Here is a 19,205-nt window from a genome sequence, read left to right on the forward strand (position 1 = left end):
TAAATTGACATTTTCGTATTCTCATAATTACGCAGTACACCGAGACGTTCGCGTGTCAAAAATTAACATTTACGCACGCATGCGATATATTCTTGAAAAATAAAAATAAAAAAATAAAAAAAAAAAAGAAAAACACGATTTTTATACCCTTATGCCGAAATCAACTCATACTTCTATATATCGTATCAGATGTTTGTATGGTTGCAGGCCAGAGTTTGGGCTATGGCTTTGTAAACTATCATCGGCCCGAGGATGCGGAGAAAGCCATCAATACCCTCAACGGTCTCCGTTTGCAGAACAAAACTATCAAGGTCCGTTGCTAAGAATATTTGTTTAAACATTGAATCCGAAACACAGTATAAAAAAGAGAAAATATAACAGAATAAGTCGGAATAAAATTAGGTAAAAGAAGAGAGTAATCTGCCAAAAACTGTCTCTAAGTTACTTTCGATACGAAATTACTGTATCTCTTTTCAAAAGTTTGCTCGATCGTATTGCGTTTCTTCTTCTTCCTCGACCTGTTCTTGATTTGTTTCATTGTAAAAATTCTTGTAAAAAAAAAAAAAAAATAGAAATGTGTATAGTGTAAAATTGATACATTAATTTGATTAATTTGAACAACCGATCGATCGATTGATTAATTTTTTTAACCGTTGGTTATTTTTTCATTCATTTATTTGTTTCTTCTTTTTTTTTTCTTCTCTGCAACGTCAGGTTTCGTACGCGCGGCCGAGTAGCGAGGCGATCAAAGGTGCGAATCTGTACGTAAGCGGATTGCCAAAAAATATGGCTCAGCAGGATCTCGAGAATCTCTTCAGTCCTTACGGTCGGATTATAACCTCGCGTATACTATGCGACAACATGAGCGGTAAGGAAAAACTATAATGAAACATAAATTGAATAAATTAAGACTATACAGACATATATATATATATATATATATATATATGTATATAAAATATATATATAATATATAAATATACATATATATATATATATATTTATATTAATTTACGTTTTTAATTTTTACATGTATTAAATCATGTTATTTTAACGCTTACTTTCGGCCCCCCCCCACCTTTTTTTTCTCTTTGGTTACTTTTTTTTTTTCTTATTCGTTTATTTTATGTTATTTTATTAAAATGAAAAATAACACACCATGTTATATGCACACAAGAGATGAGGAGGATGATCAGATATTCGAGCCAACTACTGTACAACTTATGCCGCAGGTTTTGTTTCGTTTTTTTTGGGTTTTTTTTTTTTTTTTTTTGTTTTTGTTTCTCGCGTCATTGGTACGAGTACGAGTATGTTTTATCTCTTCTCGCTTTTCAATCAGTTTCGGCTAAAAGTTACAAATTTGCTTTACATATTTTTTTCATTTTTCACCCTGCGAAAATATTTAAAAAAAAAAAAAAAAAAACACTCTTCTCGTCTATTACTCGAGAATTGCGACGACCGAAAATCTCTCTCTCTCTCTCTCTCTCTCCTTACAACTCGAATATCAAATAAAGTCGGAAAAGAGGGAGAGAGAAAGATAAAAAAAAAAAAAAAAAAACTACGACAAAACGAAAAAGATTTCAAACGTGTATAATTTTAATCAATTATAGAATTACATAACTTTGTTAGAGTAAAGTAGAGTAAAATAAGGATAGGCGTGTAGGCCATGGGGTTGTTCTTTTTTTTTTTTTTTTTCAAATTTTTTTTGAGGGTGGGTCGGTGCGCCTTTCCACGTGTACGGTGGATTTTTCAAACACGTTCGAACGAAACTCTGAAAGAATGTAGAGAGAGGCGGTAAGAACCAATTTCTTCGACACGGTTCAAAGGTATAAATTTTTATTTATTTTTTTTTTGTTTGTTTCTCCTTCGAACTTTAAAAGTTGCTTGCGGCATATCGTATTAATTATTCCCGCTGCTTTGCTCTTTGTAAATAATACATGAAACAGTTGATTCACTTGATACAGTATATATATATATATATATATATATATATACTGTATCAAGTGAATCAACTGTTTATATATATATATATATATATATATATATATATATATATATATATATATACGCACAAACACATACGTAAAAATAATGGTAATAAATTATGTGAAAGTAATTTGATTTCAACGTCTCGGTTATGTCATTATTACACATAAATATTCCCGATGATTGTGAAATATTTGCAAAAAATATTATACACCACATCACGTCCTTTGAATTTTCATTTTAAAGTATCAAGTTTCTTTCGCTATTATTATTATTATTGTTATTGTTATCGTTATTGTTATTATTACATGTACGTACTTGGGTTATTTCCTCGTATTCTATACCAACATAAATTAACATCCTTTCGCTACAAATCCAGCCTCATGGCCTTCGTCGTTTATATCGTTATTTTTAATATTAAGTTCAAGCCGCTGTATTTTAATGTTGATTATATTTATATTGCGAGTTATTTGTTTATTTATTTTTTTTATTTACTTTTCATCAATGGTTTTCATTGTTCATCTTTTCTCTGTTCTCTTCAGTTTTTAGCTGCCTCGTTTCGTAAGTTCAAACATGCGGCTTTAAGGTGAAAGTCTGCTTGTTTTTCCGTTATTTCATTTCTTGTGTGTTGCTTTTTTTTTTTTTTTTTTTTCATATTTTCTTTTCAATTTCTTCACACTCGAATTCCGTATAAACGAAGAATTAATTTTCACTGATATTTATTTCACGGTTCCGTCGTCTGATTGAGTTGTTATTATTGTTATTGTTATTTTTTATTGTTATTACACTTGCATACTTGTCGTGATTATAATTTTTATTCTCGTCGATATGTTTTCAAAAATTACAATGAAAGAGAAAGGAAAAACAAACCATGACTACCATGACTATTAAACTAACTTATACATTATATTTATTATATTATAACGATAAGACTTGTGAAATTACATACCACTTTGCCACCTAATAATAATAATAACAATACACCTTAGCACGAAAAAAAAAAAAAAAAAAACAAATATGATAAATTATTTATTGAAATTAGCTCGCTTCTAATTAACATGTTTAATGCAATATACTAACAATGTATAATGCAGTATACAATCTCAAATTATATACATAAACAATACATACATAAATATCAAAACGAATCTTGTCGAACATTGAAAATATCTACGTACGCGTGAGCAAAAAAATGTTTCCGTTTCCGCTTGCGAAAGCTTTTTTTTTTTTTTTATTTTTTTACACATTTTTGAATGAATTTTAAATAGAAAAACGAATCTACCGATTGAGAGCTCGAGTGCATATAAAAAATGGTACAGTCCGTTACTTTTTATTTCTCATTGGTATCGAATCATGATATTGATAACTTTCAATTTTACTTTTTGTCTTACGGTCGTCGCCATTTTATTTATTTATTTATTTTATTTTTTTTTTTTCTGGTAATCTCGTCAATTTGAATTACTGTACCAATAGAAAACTCACTGATTATTATTATTATTATTATCATCGTTAATATTACTGTTGTTTCGTTTTCTGGTATTTACGAAGACGGGGTTTTATTTTATTTAACTTTTTTATTTATTTATTTATTTATTTATCAAAACGAACTTAGTTAGGAGCGAGCTAAAAAATAAGAGATGGTATATTTTTGTAAAAATAACGAGATATGATTTTCCGTTTCTGTTTAGTACGACAGTTTGTGACTGGCGGCGGAGACAATTTGCCCGGTACGTAAATCATATAATTTTTCATTTTTAATCAAACAAGAACAACAACAACATATAAAAAAAAAAAAGAAAAAAGAAAAAAGAAAAAGAAACAAGCAATCCTATTTTCAGTAATCGATTGATTTCGTTTGTTTATTTCTTTCTTTTCTTTTTTTTTTCCAAGTTGTTTATCACTGAGCTAGCAAGATGCGCGTGATATGACGCTTAATTTTTCTTTAAATGCAGTATACATGCTTATATTTAATTACTCGTTACCCAATTTAATAGACATGTATATATACATATAGTCAGTGCTGAAATTCATTTGTTTGAAGAAAAGAAATTGGGAAATCTCCATTCAAGATTGAATACATATACATTATGCGCGCACCGAGCCACTCACTTCGTAATTACCTGATAAATTATACATATATATACACACTTGTTTGCGTTTCACAAACTTGTTAGAATATTTTCATACACGAGTATATTTTCCTAAAGCATTGACACGAGTGGAGGGAGTTGAAATCTATAACAAAAAGTTTTGTAGTTTTGACGACGGTTACTTTGATTTTTATTATTTCCTTTCTTTTCTTTTTTTATTATTTTTTTTTTTTGTTTTCAATTACATTTTATTCTGCTTATTGCGAAAATTATTTCATTTCGAAATAGCTTCTTTTTAATACAATTATTTCCTATACAAGTAAATGTTACAAGGTATTTCTAACTTCCCTCTGTGTGTTTCGAATTAACTCGCTTGCATATTATTATTATATATATATATATATATATATATATATATATATATATATATACACGTGTGTATTAATTTTGTCTTTCCTTTAATGTGTGCCGATTAATTGTTTAATTGTTTCTAAAATTAAAAAAAAAATTTTTTTTTCTTCTTTTCCTCGCATTTTCAATCGATTTATCGACTTATGACAATTTTTCTCTATCTATTGTCACTTCGCTGCATCAAGTCTCGGTAGAATCATCTAAATTTGGGGATCAAAATTGAAGGAATGAAGGTCAAGGGGGAAAAAAAATCTGAATTGGTTAAAATTTAGCAAAACAGTTTGATCAATTTATTCTCATTAAATAACAATGAATTACTCTGAGTGCAAATATCGATTCTCAGTGCGATTCTGCTGTCTATTTAACAATAATAATTGCAATAAGCATAAATTGGGGGGTTGATGGAAGAAGGGATGAATCGCGAATTAAAAAAAAAAAAAAAAACAAACGTCGATACCTGGCGCGTGTAACAATATTTTGTGTTTCTCATTAATACACCTAATCGTTGAGACTTTCTTAGCGTTTGACGCACTAACAAATAAACCCTTCGCTTACGCTGTTGCCTCTGTCTGTGACATGGACAGGCCTGTCAAAAGGTGTCGGGTTCATCCGTTTCGATCAACGGGTTGAGGCTGAGCGGGCGATCCAAGAATTAAATGGAACTATTCCGAAAGGCTCGACCGAACCTATCACCGTGAAGTTTGCCAACAACCCGAGCAACAACAACAAGGCAATACCGCCCCTAGCCGCCTATTTGACACCCCAGGCAACCCGTCGTTTTGGTGGCCCGATTCACCATCCAACTGGCCGCTTCAGGTACATTCCACTGTCGCCACTATCCAGGTACCTACTCGCCTCTACTCGCTCTACCCAACAAAAAGAAAGTTAAAAACAAAATCAAAAAAAAAAACCATAAATAATCAATCGATACGCCGCTGATCGTTCGTTGTTATCTCGTTCGTTTTTTCACTGTTCCTTGACAATAAGAGCTCCCTTTTGGTTCGATATTTTTTTTTTCTCAGTTGTTTTCTTTTTTCTTTTTTTTTTCTCTTGTTTTGTGCTGTTGTCGATGTTTTTTTTTTTTTTTTTTTTTTTTTTTATTATTTTGGATTTTTTTTTTTTTTTCTTTCTTCACTTCATTCAAACCTCATGTCCGTGTCCCGATATCCGTCGTTCGGATAATTAAAAGGGGAACAACAAAATACGTTCGTTTCGTATGACGAAAAATTTGTCTACGACTTCGCGTTTCTGTGTTATTGGCGGTTAAAGTTTTGGCGCTGACCGTTGCGGCTGTAACTTGAACCATCGGGCTCCGCTCGTCGCGCTCCGTTTGGTCCAGACGCGTCAATTTTCAATCGGGATTCAGGCGGAGAACGAGAAATCGGTAAAGATTCTTTCCTCGACGTTTTCTCTGCCAGGTTTTTTTTTTTTTTTATTTTTTTTTATTTTTTACAACGAATCTGTTTTTACGCACCGTTTATTTCGACGAATAAGAAAATAAGGGACTCGCTTTGATTTCAAATTTAAATTCGCGCGCTTTTTTCTCGTTTGTTTTTTTTTTTTTTTTTTTTTTTTTTTCCATTCAACCTAACCTCATCGTCGCAGTCTTTCGTTCGGTCTTACCGCGATTCGGAGTAACTAAATGACGAAACTCGTGTCGATTATTTTGGTAAAAACAGAAAAACAACAAAAAAAAAAAAAATGGTTTATCCATCGAATATATTGTCGGTTGCAATTGATATTCGATTAATCCTATACGCACCTCTTCCATTATTCCTCCACGCTTTCTGTATATTCCTCAATTCTATGCGGTAGGGATAAGAAAAAAATAACCCCCCCGCCGTTCGTACTCCTTCATCTCTTTACTGACCTGGTTCGTTATAACTAATTCTTATAACGTGATAGAAAGTCTGAATTTTTTATATAGTACACGTGTAATTTATCTTTCTCGCTAATGAGTAAAACCTTCTCTAAATCAATTATTATACATAAATACTATTAATATCTTATGAAACAGACTTTCTCACACGTTTTTATTTAAACACGGAGGAGCAAGGCACACAAAGATTATTATATTTTTTTTTTTTTTTTTTAATTCTTTTTTATACGTACGTGTTTAATTTTTGTCATTTCGTTCTTCACTTCCTATTTTCTTTACGTTTATTATTTTCTTCTCGCATCATTTAAGATTGATGTCTTCAATTCTTCATACATCGTATTGTATTGTACAGTATCTGTCAATTTGATTTTTTTTTTTTTTCTTCTCGATTTACTGTGATGTACGTATTAAATTGATAAATTCAACCCAAATGTCATCGGTGGTTTACAGAAATATGAGAGAGCAGTTTTTATAATATGAATCTGTTGGTAAATAATATAACAATTTCTCGCGTTCTACCGCCGAACAAATAAAAAGTCAAATCACAGAAGATAGAGAGAGAGAGAGAGAAGAAAAAGAAAACAAACATACAAATTAAAAGTCCAATAATTCCAACTTGTTGTTTTATTTTCCGTCCAATTCGAATTTGTCAGTTGAAATTCTTGACGATGTCAAGACAAATTAGACGGTTTCTTGACTTCTAACCTAACTTCTTTTTTTTTTCCGTACGATATTCAGAGACAGTATTTATTGTATACATGTATAAATGATTTTGTTGTATTTCAATTATTGTTTCATTATTATTATTATTTCGTTGAATTTTTGTTGCCTAAAACTTCGTCCGTTGCCTATACGATAATTCGGATCTCTTATGTTGTTGTTTTGTGTTTTGTTTTAGCACTGGCAAGACCATGCTTGCCATTAACAAAGGCTTACAGAGGTCAGTATTATTTTATATTTATCTGTTTTTTAGTTACGTTTTGTGTGGCTTGTTTCGTCGCTGTACTTTAATGTACCTATATTATTACTATATATCATTTTTTTTTTTTTTTTTTCTTTTCACCTATCTTCTATATTTTCCTTCTTTCTGCTTTTTGTTTGCATTTCTGTTGATTAAAATTCCCCATAACTCAACGCTACCCAAATGATTTCGTTAATAAATATATATCCCTTTATCTGGACAGTATGCAGTTATTTTATAATCTTGATTACAATTATTTGTTGTTGTTATTATTATTATTATTATTTTTATTTTTATACTACTACTATTGTTGTTGTTGTTGTTATCATTTTCATCGTCATTACTTTGAATATCATTATCATCGCCATGATCATCATCATCATCGTCATCTTTATCTTCATCATCGTCATCATAATCATCATCATCGTCATCGTCGTTTTACCGCTATTATTAATATTGGTAAAGTGATCCCAACGTTATCATTTACGTAATACATTCGTGAAAGTAAACGTTAACTTTTTTTTTTCAGTTTCAATTTACTTTCAATATCTACGTGCTCTCTTTGTACGAGATGATTATTCTCGTTGTTGTTATTCCTTGTTATTTTTGTTTAATTTTTTTTTTTTCTTGCATACAAATTCAAAGTATCAAGAAGCTTGATCCAATTTGTTATAGTTTGCACAATTTGTATTTCAACGTAATTTGCGCGTCCAACTTTTTCCCTGTTTGTACCAGTAAGCTTGTACGACGTAGTTTGTGTTTTTGTTATTTTTTGTTATTTTTTTTTTTTTTTTTGCAAAGAACCGAGACAAGACTGCTGAGTTAAAAATTTAATTTCTTGAAACGACTTACTTCAGACGCACATGAGAAACTTATGCCCTTCTGTTGCTTTATTTTTTTACTTCTCGCATAGCTTTTCTCCCGGTAATTTCCTTTTCTTTTGTTCAACTGTTGAATAGTATTAATTCGTTGAAATATTTATTTTATGTGTACATACTATAAGCATATATGAACTTACTTTTCACCTGTCACGAATCAAGTATAAGCAACTGTTTGCACATTATTATTAGTGTGAGGAAAGTTGTGGATGTTTGATAAGACAAGATAAAGAAAGAGAGAAAATAAATAAAAAAAAAAAAAAAGAAAAGAAAAGAAAGTATGTAAGGAAACGTCGTCTCAGCGATTAACTGAGTACTGACCGAGATGTGCCTATTTTAACGCGGCTTGTGACGTCAAGTAGGTACGTAGTTCGATATCTATATACATACATAAGAAACAAGTTCTTTTTCTCCCTGCGAAATTGTAAATTTTTATCCTCCCCCCTCCCACCCCCTCCCCATACGTTTATATTCATCTCTTTTTGCGGCATGTTTAAAATTTACCGTAATATATGTATGTGTATTGGGTACGTGTCACGTGCATTGTACATTTACGTATTTGAATATGAAATAAATAACTGTACAATGCGTGCACATATTTTATAAGTGTGTTAAATTACGAATACATAATATACGTGGTATTAACATAATAATGTACTCGTACAATTGCACATGTACCTATTGTATGTGTTTGTAGTTTGAGAAATTTCAATATTCTTTCATATTCTTTAAAGCATCTCAAAATTTCGTAGCTGTGATCGTTTTCTCTTGGTTTATCCGTTTTTTATGTTTAAATTATGTTCTTTCTCTCTCTTTCTATTTTTGTTCTTGTAACGCGAACTTGAGTATTTTTTTTTCTGGACTATTATTGTTAGACAGATTTGTCGCTTTCGGTAGTCGTTTTATTGAATATTGTTATAATATATCGATATCGAGGTCTGATGAATGTATAAGTTTTGTAAGTATACGATACTTTCAAGCATATTATTGCATTGCACTCGGGGTATAATCTTCTCGTCTCATCTCGACATGTATGTACCTATACAGCAGACATAGAGTATTGCGAATGCGAATGATTGCGCTTTTTTACATTATTTTTGTGTTGGATATTAGGTACATTATATATAATTGCTTCGTGCCAACGTAACTCTATTATATGTATACGTATAATCAATTTTTTGCCTCTTTTACTCTGAACTATTTTAGAGAAAGTAAAAACTAATCCGATCAGATGACCAGTCGTGCTGCATTTTTTAAGGTGTCTATTTTCTTACACCGTGCATGATTGGAGTCGTTTACATAGCTGATGTAAAAATTTATTTACACCTGTAAAAAAATTGAAAAACAAAAAAATTGAATCGAAAAATTGTGCCTTCGATATTTTCTCAGTAAAAGCAATTCCAAACGAAAGAAAAGAATATAACCGCAGTCAATTATCTAATTAAAACAATTATCTTCGTTATATCATGTACGCAAAAGTTAAAAATAATGTTTTCTTCAAACGTCATAAACGTCGATTAAGTCAGAAACCAGCAATGGCCGCTGTAGCTCGATCAGTGCGTTCCACCTCGGGACTTTGGGCAACTATTACACCTAACCTATGCGCGGTGTGTAGATGATTAGGATGCCAGAAGATATCTCAGTCTTGGCACGTTCGAAAAACGTCAAAACATTGAGCATTTTACGGTTACGGGATCGTGAAATGAGAAAATAGGTTTTTGGCTTTGATTGTCGGCGAACGACGCCATGTTTTCGTGTCGAATTGAAACACGTTTTTCCAAATGTAGCTGAACGAGCGTACGAAGATCTAAATGCGATGGGGCGATGGGAGAGAAAAAATTTACATTAAAGGCAGGGAAGAAATGCGAGGGAGAACGTCGATCAAGAATAATTTCGGGACTAACGAAATCGTTTGGTGATGTTTCAGGTACAGCCCGCTGGCGGGTGACCTTTTGGCGAACTCGATGCTGCCCGGAAACGCGATGAACGGTTCGGGGTGGTGCATTTTCGTCTACAACCTGGCACCGGAGACGGAAGAGAACGTCTTGTGGCAGCTATTCGGTCCATTCGGTGCCGTCCAATCAGTAAAGGTCATAAGGGACCTGCAAACAAACAAATGCAAGGGTTTCGGATTCGTAACGATGACAAATTACGAGGAGGCAGTAGTTGCTATTCAAAGTCTGAACGGATATACGCTTGGCAATCGTGTTCTTCAAGTCAGTTTTAAAACGAACAAGAGCAAAGCTGCGTAGGATGAAGGAAGCGAGCTTGCCTATCGTCATATCGTATTGCCGCTAAAACGGCGACCACAGCCCCACCACCACCACCACCACCACCACCACCAACGCTACAAAATTAATAATAATAACAACAATAACAATAACAAAAATAACAATAAATACACGAATGATTTGGGCAGCTGTATTAACATCGTTAGGAACAAAAACGACAAAAAGAACAAGAAAAAGCACAATAACGGTCACGAATACCGGTATAAAAATATTTATACAATAAACGAAGGCTTACCTGTTGCACCTCTACGTCGTTACCCTCCTGCGGATTTAAACGTCGCAAATTTCGTCGACGTTGTCGAGTCCGGCGTTGAAATTTTTACGGAAATGGAATTATTAGCTATATAAACTTTACTGTATACACGATAAAAGTCCTACTCTCTGTATATCGTTAACCACCCCTCCCCCCTCCACCCCCCACTTTCCCAAAATTGCCGTATTGACATATTATAAATATGCGTGGTTCGTTGTATTTAATTTTCTACACCACGTTTTGTTTCGTTTCTCTTTAATTTTCTTGCTGATTTTTTTTTTTTTTTTTTTTTTTTTTTTTCATTCTTGTTATTCTTCCATCACGCTTTCCTTAAATTAGACTCGGTTTTTTTTTTTTTTTCACCGGATTTCTTTACACATCAACGAACGACAAACGATCACGGTTGTGTTGTGACGATTGATTATTATTACCATTGTCATTACCGATACTGTCGTTGTTATTCTTCTTGTCGTTGACATTACGTTTGACAGTGTTTCTTCTAGTCTCTTTTGCAAAAAGAGACGAAATGAAAATCGAAAAAAAAAAAAAAAAACGTAATACATGACAAACAAATCGAGCCTAGCTGTGGAATATTCATTTTCCATATACCTACCACGTATTTTAACGAAAAATATTATAAGGATGAATGACAATGAGAAAAAAAAAAAAACAAAAACAAAAAAAAAACAAAACAAAACAAAACAAATAAAAAATTTGAAAGAATTTTTTAAATCGGTGCTGCAGTCGTTCTTCGTTTACGAAGGAGCGATGCTTGAGAGAGAAAAAAAAAACGCATACAAAAATTGTAAAAAAAAAAAAAAAAAAAAAAAAGAAAGAAATCGAGAAAAAAAAGACAAACGAACAAACGGGATGGTTGAAAAATTATTAAATAAGAAACCTGATTGTTGGCAAGGTAGATACTTAACTACGAAAGGAGTATATATATATATATATATATATATATATGTATATGTATGTATACATATAGTCAGGAAGTAAATTATTCTTATTATTATTATTATTACGATGTAACGGATGAAATACGCTTTTCCCTCCCCCTCAAAACAAAAAGCAGAATATCGTATTTTTCTTCCCTTTTTCTTTTCTCATCCGCAATCGATATTGAAAAACGGTGAAATTTGTTACAATCTTTTCGTCGCCGATTGTCGAATGTTTAATATTTATGAGACGACCCATCGAATGCATTAAAAAAAAAAAAGAATTGCAGGTAAATGAGAAATGTATACACGTGACGGAGAGTCGACGGCAGTTTCACGAATTTCTCCATGGCGGAAAGTTACCGTGGAATTTTTTTTTCTTTTTTTTTTTTTTGCGTTACAACGACTGGCAAAGGGAAAATAATAATGAGAGAAATAAAGGCAGACTAACATGCTGTTAAAATTGAACCAAAGCGTAGGAGAAAAAAGTATCCGATTTCCATTACATCCGTATGTCTTTGGCTGTGTTGGTTTGGATATGTGATTTATTTTTTTTTTTTTTTCTTCAACGTTTTTCTCACAACGTCCCCCCCCCCCACTTCCCTCTCTTCTTTGTAGCACACTCAAGAAACTGTGATAACTTTCGACGATATAGCGAATCGGTGATTTTGAAAATGTCCGCAGGGATGTGAAAAAAGTGTCGCGAAACGGAAGATCAAAAAAAAAAAAAAAAAAGAAAGAAAAAAGAAAGAAAGAAAAAGGGAAGAAAAATACTTGACTGGGAATCGACAATAGGATGAAAAGGAACGAAAAAAAAAACAGAGAGACACGATGGACCGTGAGCGGGGTAACGGGTGCCAGGTTTTTTTTTTTTTTTTTTTTGGTTTGTTTGTCACAACTAAAAGCCATTTTACAGCGTGTTGTTATTATTGTTGTCATTACAATGACAGACCGATATTACCCGAAATAACGATAAAACGTACGATATGATAATATTTAATAATAATAATGAAAGAAGAAATAGATAACATTGTGTATAACAAGTATATTATACGTATGTAAAAAATGAAATTACGGTGGGGCAGGGCTCGCACGGAAGTTTTCTTTTTTTCTTTTTTCTTACCCCCGTATTCTTCTTCCGTCGTAATAATAACGAGAAGAAGAAGAGGAGGAAGAAAAAGGGGGGGGGAAAAAAAAAAGAAAAGAAAAGAAAAACAAAGCGGAAATACCGAGCAGAGAAAATTAAAGAAATATAAGTTGAAAAGAGAAAAAAAACAAAACGAAAAGATGAAATGACGAATTATCTACCGACCGACCTTATACGCGGCGTTTTTGTAGATGCAAAGAATGACGAGTGAGATATATATTTATATAATATAATGATAAATAAAATTACGATATAATAGTTTAATTCAAATATTATTATAATGAATATGTGAGTGGTAGGTTTGTATTGTCGTCGATGCGCGGTGACGGGCAAAGATGGAGAAAAACAAAAACAAAAAAAAAAACAAACAAACAAACAAAAAAGAACAAAACCGTGGAAAGAAATTTGTAAAACTCAATTTAAAGAATTTTCTCGTGTAATAACCGATTGATAATAAGTATTATTATCAATTATCATTAGTTGTCATTATTATTATTATTATTATTATTATTAGTTTAACTATTATTATTGTAATTATCGTAATGTAGCGGGCACACGTACTGTAATTAGACGCTGATCAGTTTAAATGATACGACTGTAACGAAAGAGGGAGATAAAGAGAGAGAGAGAGAGAGAGAGAGAGAGAGGGAGGGAGGGAGATGGAAAAAGAAAAATTAATGGATAATTTTGAAAAAGAATAAAAAAAGAAAGAAAGAAAGAAAGAAAAGAATCGGTACAGGGAAGGGGATTGGGAAAAAAATTGACGGATGAGAATTGCGAATAATAGGTTGAGCGAACGAAGAATTTAGATTTAGAAAAAAAAAAAAAAAAAAGAAAAGAAAGAAAAAATACTAGTCAAAAGTATGTTTAGTGTGAGAAACAACTTGAAATCGATACGACGTACTTGTGTATATGAGTATATATATATATATATATATATACACACACACGCGTGCACACAAATAATTTATAACTTAACAATAATAAATATCAATACCTGTATGATTTTCTTACGGTTTCGTCCTATTTGAAATTTTGTTATCGGTTCCTCGTTTCTACAATTACGTCATCGCTATCGTTATTACGTTGTTAAACCGTCATTCGCTATTAATTTACCATTATATGTACGTACGATCCATTCTTCCGATATTGCGACAAAGATAAAGTAAGGGGGAAAAATAAACGAAAAATTCACACCGACCACTTTGCTGACGACATTCCATCAAATGAATTTAATCATTTACGCATTGAAGTAATAATAATAATAACAACTCCGTAGAGGTTTTCTTCACGCTTCTCTTTCCTCTTCTCTCGCTTTCGCTTCATTTTCTTCTCTTCTTTTCTATTTTTTTTTTTTTTTTTTTCATTCCTATACGTTTTCTCTTTCGTTCCTTGGTTGAATAAAAAAAAAAAAAATAAATAAATAAATAAATAAATGAATTTAAAAAAAAAAAAAAAAAAACTCGCACACGCGTGTCAGACGTACGTACCATACATACATACATACGTGCGAACGCACCATACGGTAAAATATATGCAATATTTCTTCACCGTCCCTCTTGTCACTATCTCACTACCGCTGCTAATAATATTATTGTCATTATTATTTGCCTTCGTTTTTTTTTTCTTGGTTTTTTTTCTTTTCGTTTTCCTTTCTTTTCTTTCTTACTTACTTCCGAAACATTCGTATTCCTTTCTTCCTCGCATCACAACGCGTTATACAAACTTTTACTTGCGTTTAGTGTTAATGGATTCACGTTTATTGGTAACGAAAATTTACGCACTATTATAAGAAAAAAAAAATAAAAAAATTGACAGACACACGTATAAGTAACGTAAATCCTGTGGTGTGAAAGTTTTTGAACGTATGCCATAATCACCGACAACGATGTATATCTCTACATAAATTTATTATTATTATTATTATTATTATTATTATTATTACTATTACTATTACTATTACTATTAGTCATATGGTTTTCATTTTTTTGAAACGCATACGATTGCACCGAGCGTACAACTATTGTATGCCTCAGGGCTGAGACGTATATTATCTAATATATATATATATATAATATATTATTTATATTAATTATATTATTAGCAAATTTTTCTGTGTATTTCGTGAGTATTTAAAATTGGATCGGAGAGAAGAAAGGAAGGGAGAAGGAAAAACGGAGAAAAGAACAAATAATCAAGTCCCGGAGTTTGTCTATCGCAGGATGAAAATCTCTGGAAACGGAAAAAAAAAAAAAAAAAAAAAAAAAAATTACCGATCGAGTCTAGCGAATTGTTATTCACGTTGCTACGTTTTTTTTTTTTTTTGTTTTTTTATTTTTGTTTTATTTTTTTTCTTCGTTCCTCTTTTTGCCCTAACAATATAACAGATTTATGAATAACGCGAGGGCAAAATTATTGATTTTCTGAAGAAAAAAAAAAAAACAAAAAACAAAAAAACAAAAACTGAAAAGAAAAATCATAATATTTAAAAACGAGCCATCGGGGCCGAACGTTACAAAATCAATTTACTGACGCGGTGTATTGAGAATAACAGTATTTTGTATATCTTACCTATTATGCACACAACCTACGTCTAGTCTTGTATCTGTGAATGGATTGAGAGAGAGAGAGAGAGAGGGAAAAAAAAACAGAAAAAGAAAAGAAAGAAAAACTAATAAAAGGATGGCGCGGAGGGTGAAGGAAAAGAAAACGATCGTTCAATTTGAAACGCCGTTTCGTAACCGTTGTAATCATTAATCTAATTAATTATACAATTGATCGGTTGGAATTCAATTGAGTAGATAATTTAGAGCGGTATATACGCGTACATGTACTTAAATCGGAGGAAATATAACCAGTAATATAGTATTTTCTTATTATTGGTTTGAACGTTAGGTAGGATAATTATTTGATTTAAATGAAATACAATATCAATCATTTAGCGTATATCTATTCGTTATAATAATATAATTATATGTTATTAAAATTTTCGTTTACGTCTTTTTTGTGTACGACTGGTTTTTTGGCTTTTTTTTTTTTTCTTTTCTTTTCATTTATTCGTTCGTTCGTTCGTTCGTTCGTTCGTTCGTTCGTTCGTTCGTTTCGCCGTCCGCGGATATGTACGAATAGTTTCGAAAGCGGGAAATTGAGAGAAAGGAATGAGAGAAGGATGAAAGAAAAAACGACCCTCGCGCCCTACGAACCCTTGTAATTCGCTTATCGCGACGATGATGATTATTATTATTATTATTATTGTTGTTTATTTTCTTTTATTTTTATTTTTATTTTTATTTTTATTTTTATTTATTTTTTTTTTTCCACCACGATTATTAAAAATACATCGTGTATAGTATATTTTACGTATTATTATTTAACAATTATTAGTATATATAATTGATATTGTCATTGAGTATCGTTTCTAGTCTCGACGGGAGTTTAATTATTATCAACGACGGTGTGATTATCACAATAATAATCTGAATTCTCGTTGACAAAGCTAATAGTCGGTTTGTGATTGCAATTTAATTTTTTTTAGTTCACTAGCCAATATTTACAAATGCATTTGTATAAAAACACTCGATGCGATTCGTCGATTCTCTCCCCCCCCCCCCCCCCCCGGCAACGAAGCGTGAGATGAGAAGGAAAATGACAGAGAGAGAGAGAGAGAGAGAGAGAGAAAAGAAAAAAAAAAAAAGAAAGAAAGAAAATTGCAAATATATATAAGTAAACGAAGAAAGTTGGGGAAAGTGAAACGTGAAAAGCTACTCGCTAAACACTTTCTTCCATCCATTATCAATCATACCGCGTATCATCGTGCGTACATGGAGAAAAATTAACACGCAAAAGGTGAAGATGAAGAGAAAAGAGAAGAAGAAGAAAAAAAAAAAAAAAAAAAAAACAAGTCATCTTTTCTCGCATCCGGTAGCGGTATATGAATTTTTTTTGTACACTATTTATACATTCAACACCGACGCACTCTTGCGCATATATTCGACGTGTTCCGGTATAATCACGAGCTATGATTATTATTACCATCATTATTATTATTATTATTATAATTTAATTGTACGGGTAGAGACGCAAGTATTGGTCGATGAAACGAATTTACTTATTAATATCACGAAACTATATATGTATGTACGATCGTGGAGGTTGGTAGTAGGAAGAAAAAAAAAAAAAAAACGTAGAAATAATAGAAAAAGAAAGAAAAAAAAGAAGAAAAAAAAAAAAAAATAACCAAACGAACGAACCGTCAGGTTTTTGAATCACGCAGCTATACCGATTCGATTATTTATTAATTATAACGTCGCTATTATTATTTCTATTATTATTATTATTATTATTATTATTATGATTACAATCATTATTACTACTACTACTACTACTACTACTACTACTATTATTATGATTATTACTATCATTATTATTGTCATTACAACTATAGAGCAATAGTCTTTTAATTTTCTCGTATTGTTCTGTTTTTTTTTTTTTTATTTTTTTTTCTTTCTCTTTTCGTTTCCCTCCTCTACTTCCAGCGTAACAAGAATCGATAGTTTGTCAAAAGTATACACCATTATATTGTACAATTTAATACATTGCAATTTACTTTTGTACGTAAAAAAAAAAACTGCTACCGTATAATTAAATACTCCCCACTAATTACACCCGTTCGATTAATCGATTATTATTATTATTATTATTATTATTATTATTATTATTAACCGCTGCTACGGAGACCGTACCGATAACATAACCTGCAACCACTGTCGCTGCATGCGACGCAAAAAAACGAAAAAAAAATATATAAGCGAATATACATATGTAGAAAAAAAAAAAAAAAAAACACCAACACCACTAATAATAATAATAATACCACTACTACTACTACTACTACTACCACGACTACTATTTCTACCGCCACTACTACTACTACTACCACTACTACTACTAACACTACTACAGAAACTCACTATTATCAATTATTTATTTATTTATTTAATTATTATAATTATTGCTATTATTATTATTATTATTATTATTATTATTATTATTATTATTATTATTATTATTATTGTGATTATATAACGTAACTGCAATTATGTTTTATTTAAGGATTAAACTGATTTGCGTTTGGTTCAAACGATGTTTGTTTTATTTCAAAAGTCAAGAAAAAAAAAAAAAAAAAAAAAAAACCATCGCGCACGTATACGTCATCCATATACCGTGTACCGCGTGCGTTATACGTATATGAATGCGTGTATACACGTGTGCGTACAAATTTTATTATTTTTACGTGTAAAAAAATACTCACCTCGATCCAGCCTCCTTCCCCCCTACATTCCCCGCTCCTTCCTGTGACGATATATTTTATACGCAAACGGGAGGCAAGAAAATAATAATAATAATAATAATCAACTACGCCTGCACGATATTTTGGTGATTATTATCATTGTCGTAGTTGTTGGTGTTGTTGTTGTTGTTGTTACTATTGTTATTATTATGATTCTTACAAATATCATTTCCTTTCTTTTTTTCTTTTTCAATTTCTGGCTATCATTATTATTATTATTATTATTATTACGATTATCGATATTATTTTCGAATGGTTCCTAAATACGTATTATGTTATTATACATATAGAGATGAAAGATTCTCTGAGCGTAAAAAAAAAAAGTAAAAAAGACAGCGAGTACGGTGAATATAATGTGATATTTTGACATTCCATATATACACACATATTGATACAACCTCTATTGATATATATAGGTACATACCTATGTGTATCATATATATATATATATGTATATGTATATGTATATGTGTATACATATATATATATACGTATATACATATATATATATATATATATATATATATATATATATATATATAAATATACGATTAAACGCAAGTGAAATGCGTTTGACCAATTATTCGTAAGTATGTACGCATTGACGACGGTACGGATATACAATAATTGCGTGAGGGTAAAAAGAAAAAAAAAAAAAAAGAAAAAATGTAAGGAAACCGAAGTCGTATATTATATATACCCTGCCTTTTAAGGTATATACTCGTTTCACATCCGCTTATAACACTTGAGGTTAATTTTGATGAGAAGACGGTGAGAAAAATCTTTATCCCTTCGCAAATATCGCTGCATATTTTTTGCATCCGAACATCGATTTGATGTTTTTTTTTTTTACTTTTTTGTCCTCTCTCTCTCTCTCTCTCTCTCTCTCTCTCTCTCTCTCAATTGTCCGGGATTTTCATCGAAACAAACTTTGCGATCGCGCACACACACACACACACACACACACACACACTGTGAAATCGGTGAATCGAGAGTGAAAACTTTGTGTTCGGAAAATTGC

The 19,205-nt window shown here is 31.4% G+C and overlaps 1 protein-coding gene across 17 annotated transcripts in view; it reads left to right on the plus strand.

Moving 5' to 3' along the window:
• LOC124183727 (ELAV-like protein 2) overlaps window positions 1–16,697 on the plus strand; it is a 38,709-nt gene extending 22,012 nt beyond the window's left edge. For 3 of the 17 annotated variants that reach the window (XM_046572601.1, XM_046572600.1, XM_046572602.1), the window contains exons 3-9: window positions 190–311; window positions 715–868; window positions 3,675–3,713; window positions 5,072–5,330; window positions 7,265–7,306; window positions 8,565–8,567; window positions 10,133–16,697. In XM_046572601.1, coding sequence (XP_046428557.1) covers window positions 190–311; window positions 715–868; window positions 3,675–3,713; window positions 5,072–5,330; window positions 7,265–7,306; window positions 8,565–8,567; window positions 10,133–10,457 — 944 coding nt within the window. In that variant the 3' untranslated portion in view covers window positions 10,458–16,697. The remainder of the gene's footprint in view (window positions 1–189; window positions 312–714; window positions 869–3,674; window positions 3,714–5,071; window positions 5,331–7,264; window positions 7,307–8,564; window positions 8,568–10,132) is intronic. The other 14 variants (XM_046572605.1, XM_046572604.1, XM_046572608.1 and 11 more) reach the window with 14 other exon arrangements.
• Window positions 16,698–19,205: the final 2,508 nt, after the last annotated feature.

This window comes from Neodiprion fabricii, chromosome 5 (genome assembly GCF_021155785.1).
Source record: "Neodiprion fabricii isolate iyNeoFabr1 chromosome 5, iyNeoFabr1.1, whole genome shotgun sequence".
Lineage (NCBI taxonomy): Eukaryota > Metazoa > Arthropoda > Insecta > Hymenoptera > Diprionidae > Neodiprion > Neodiprion fabricii.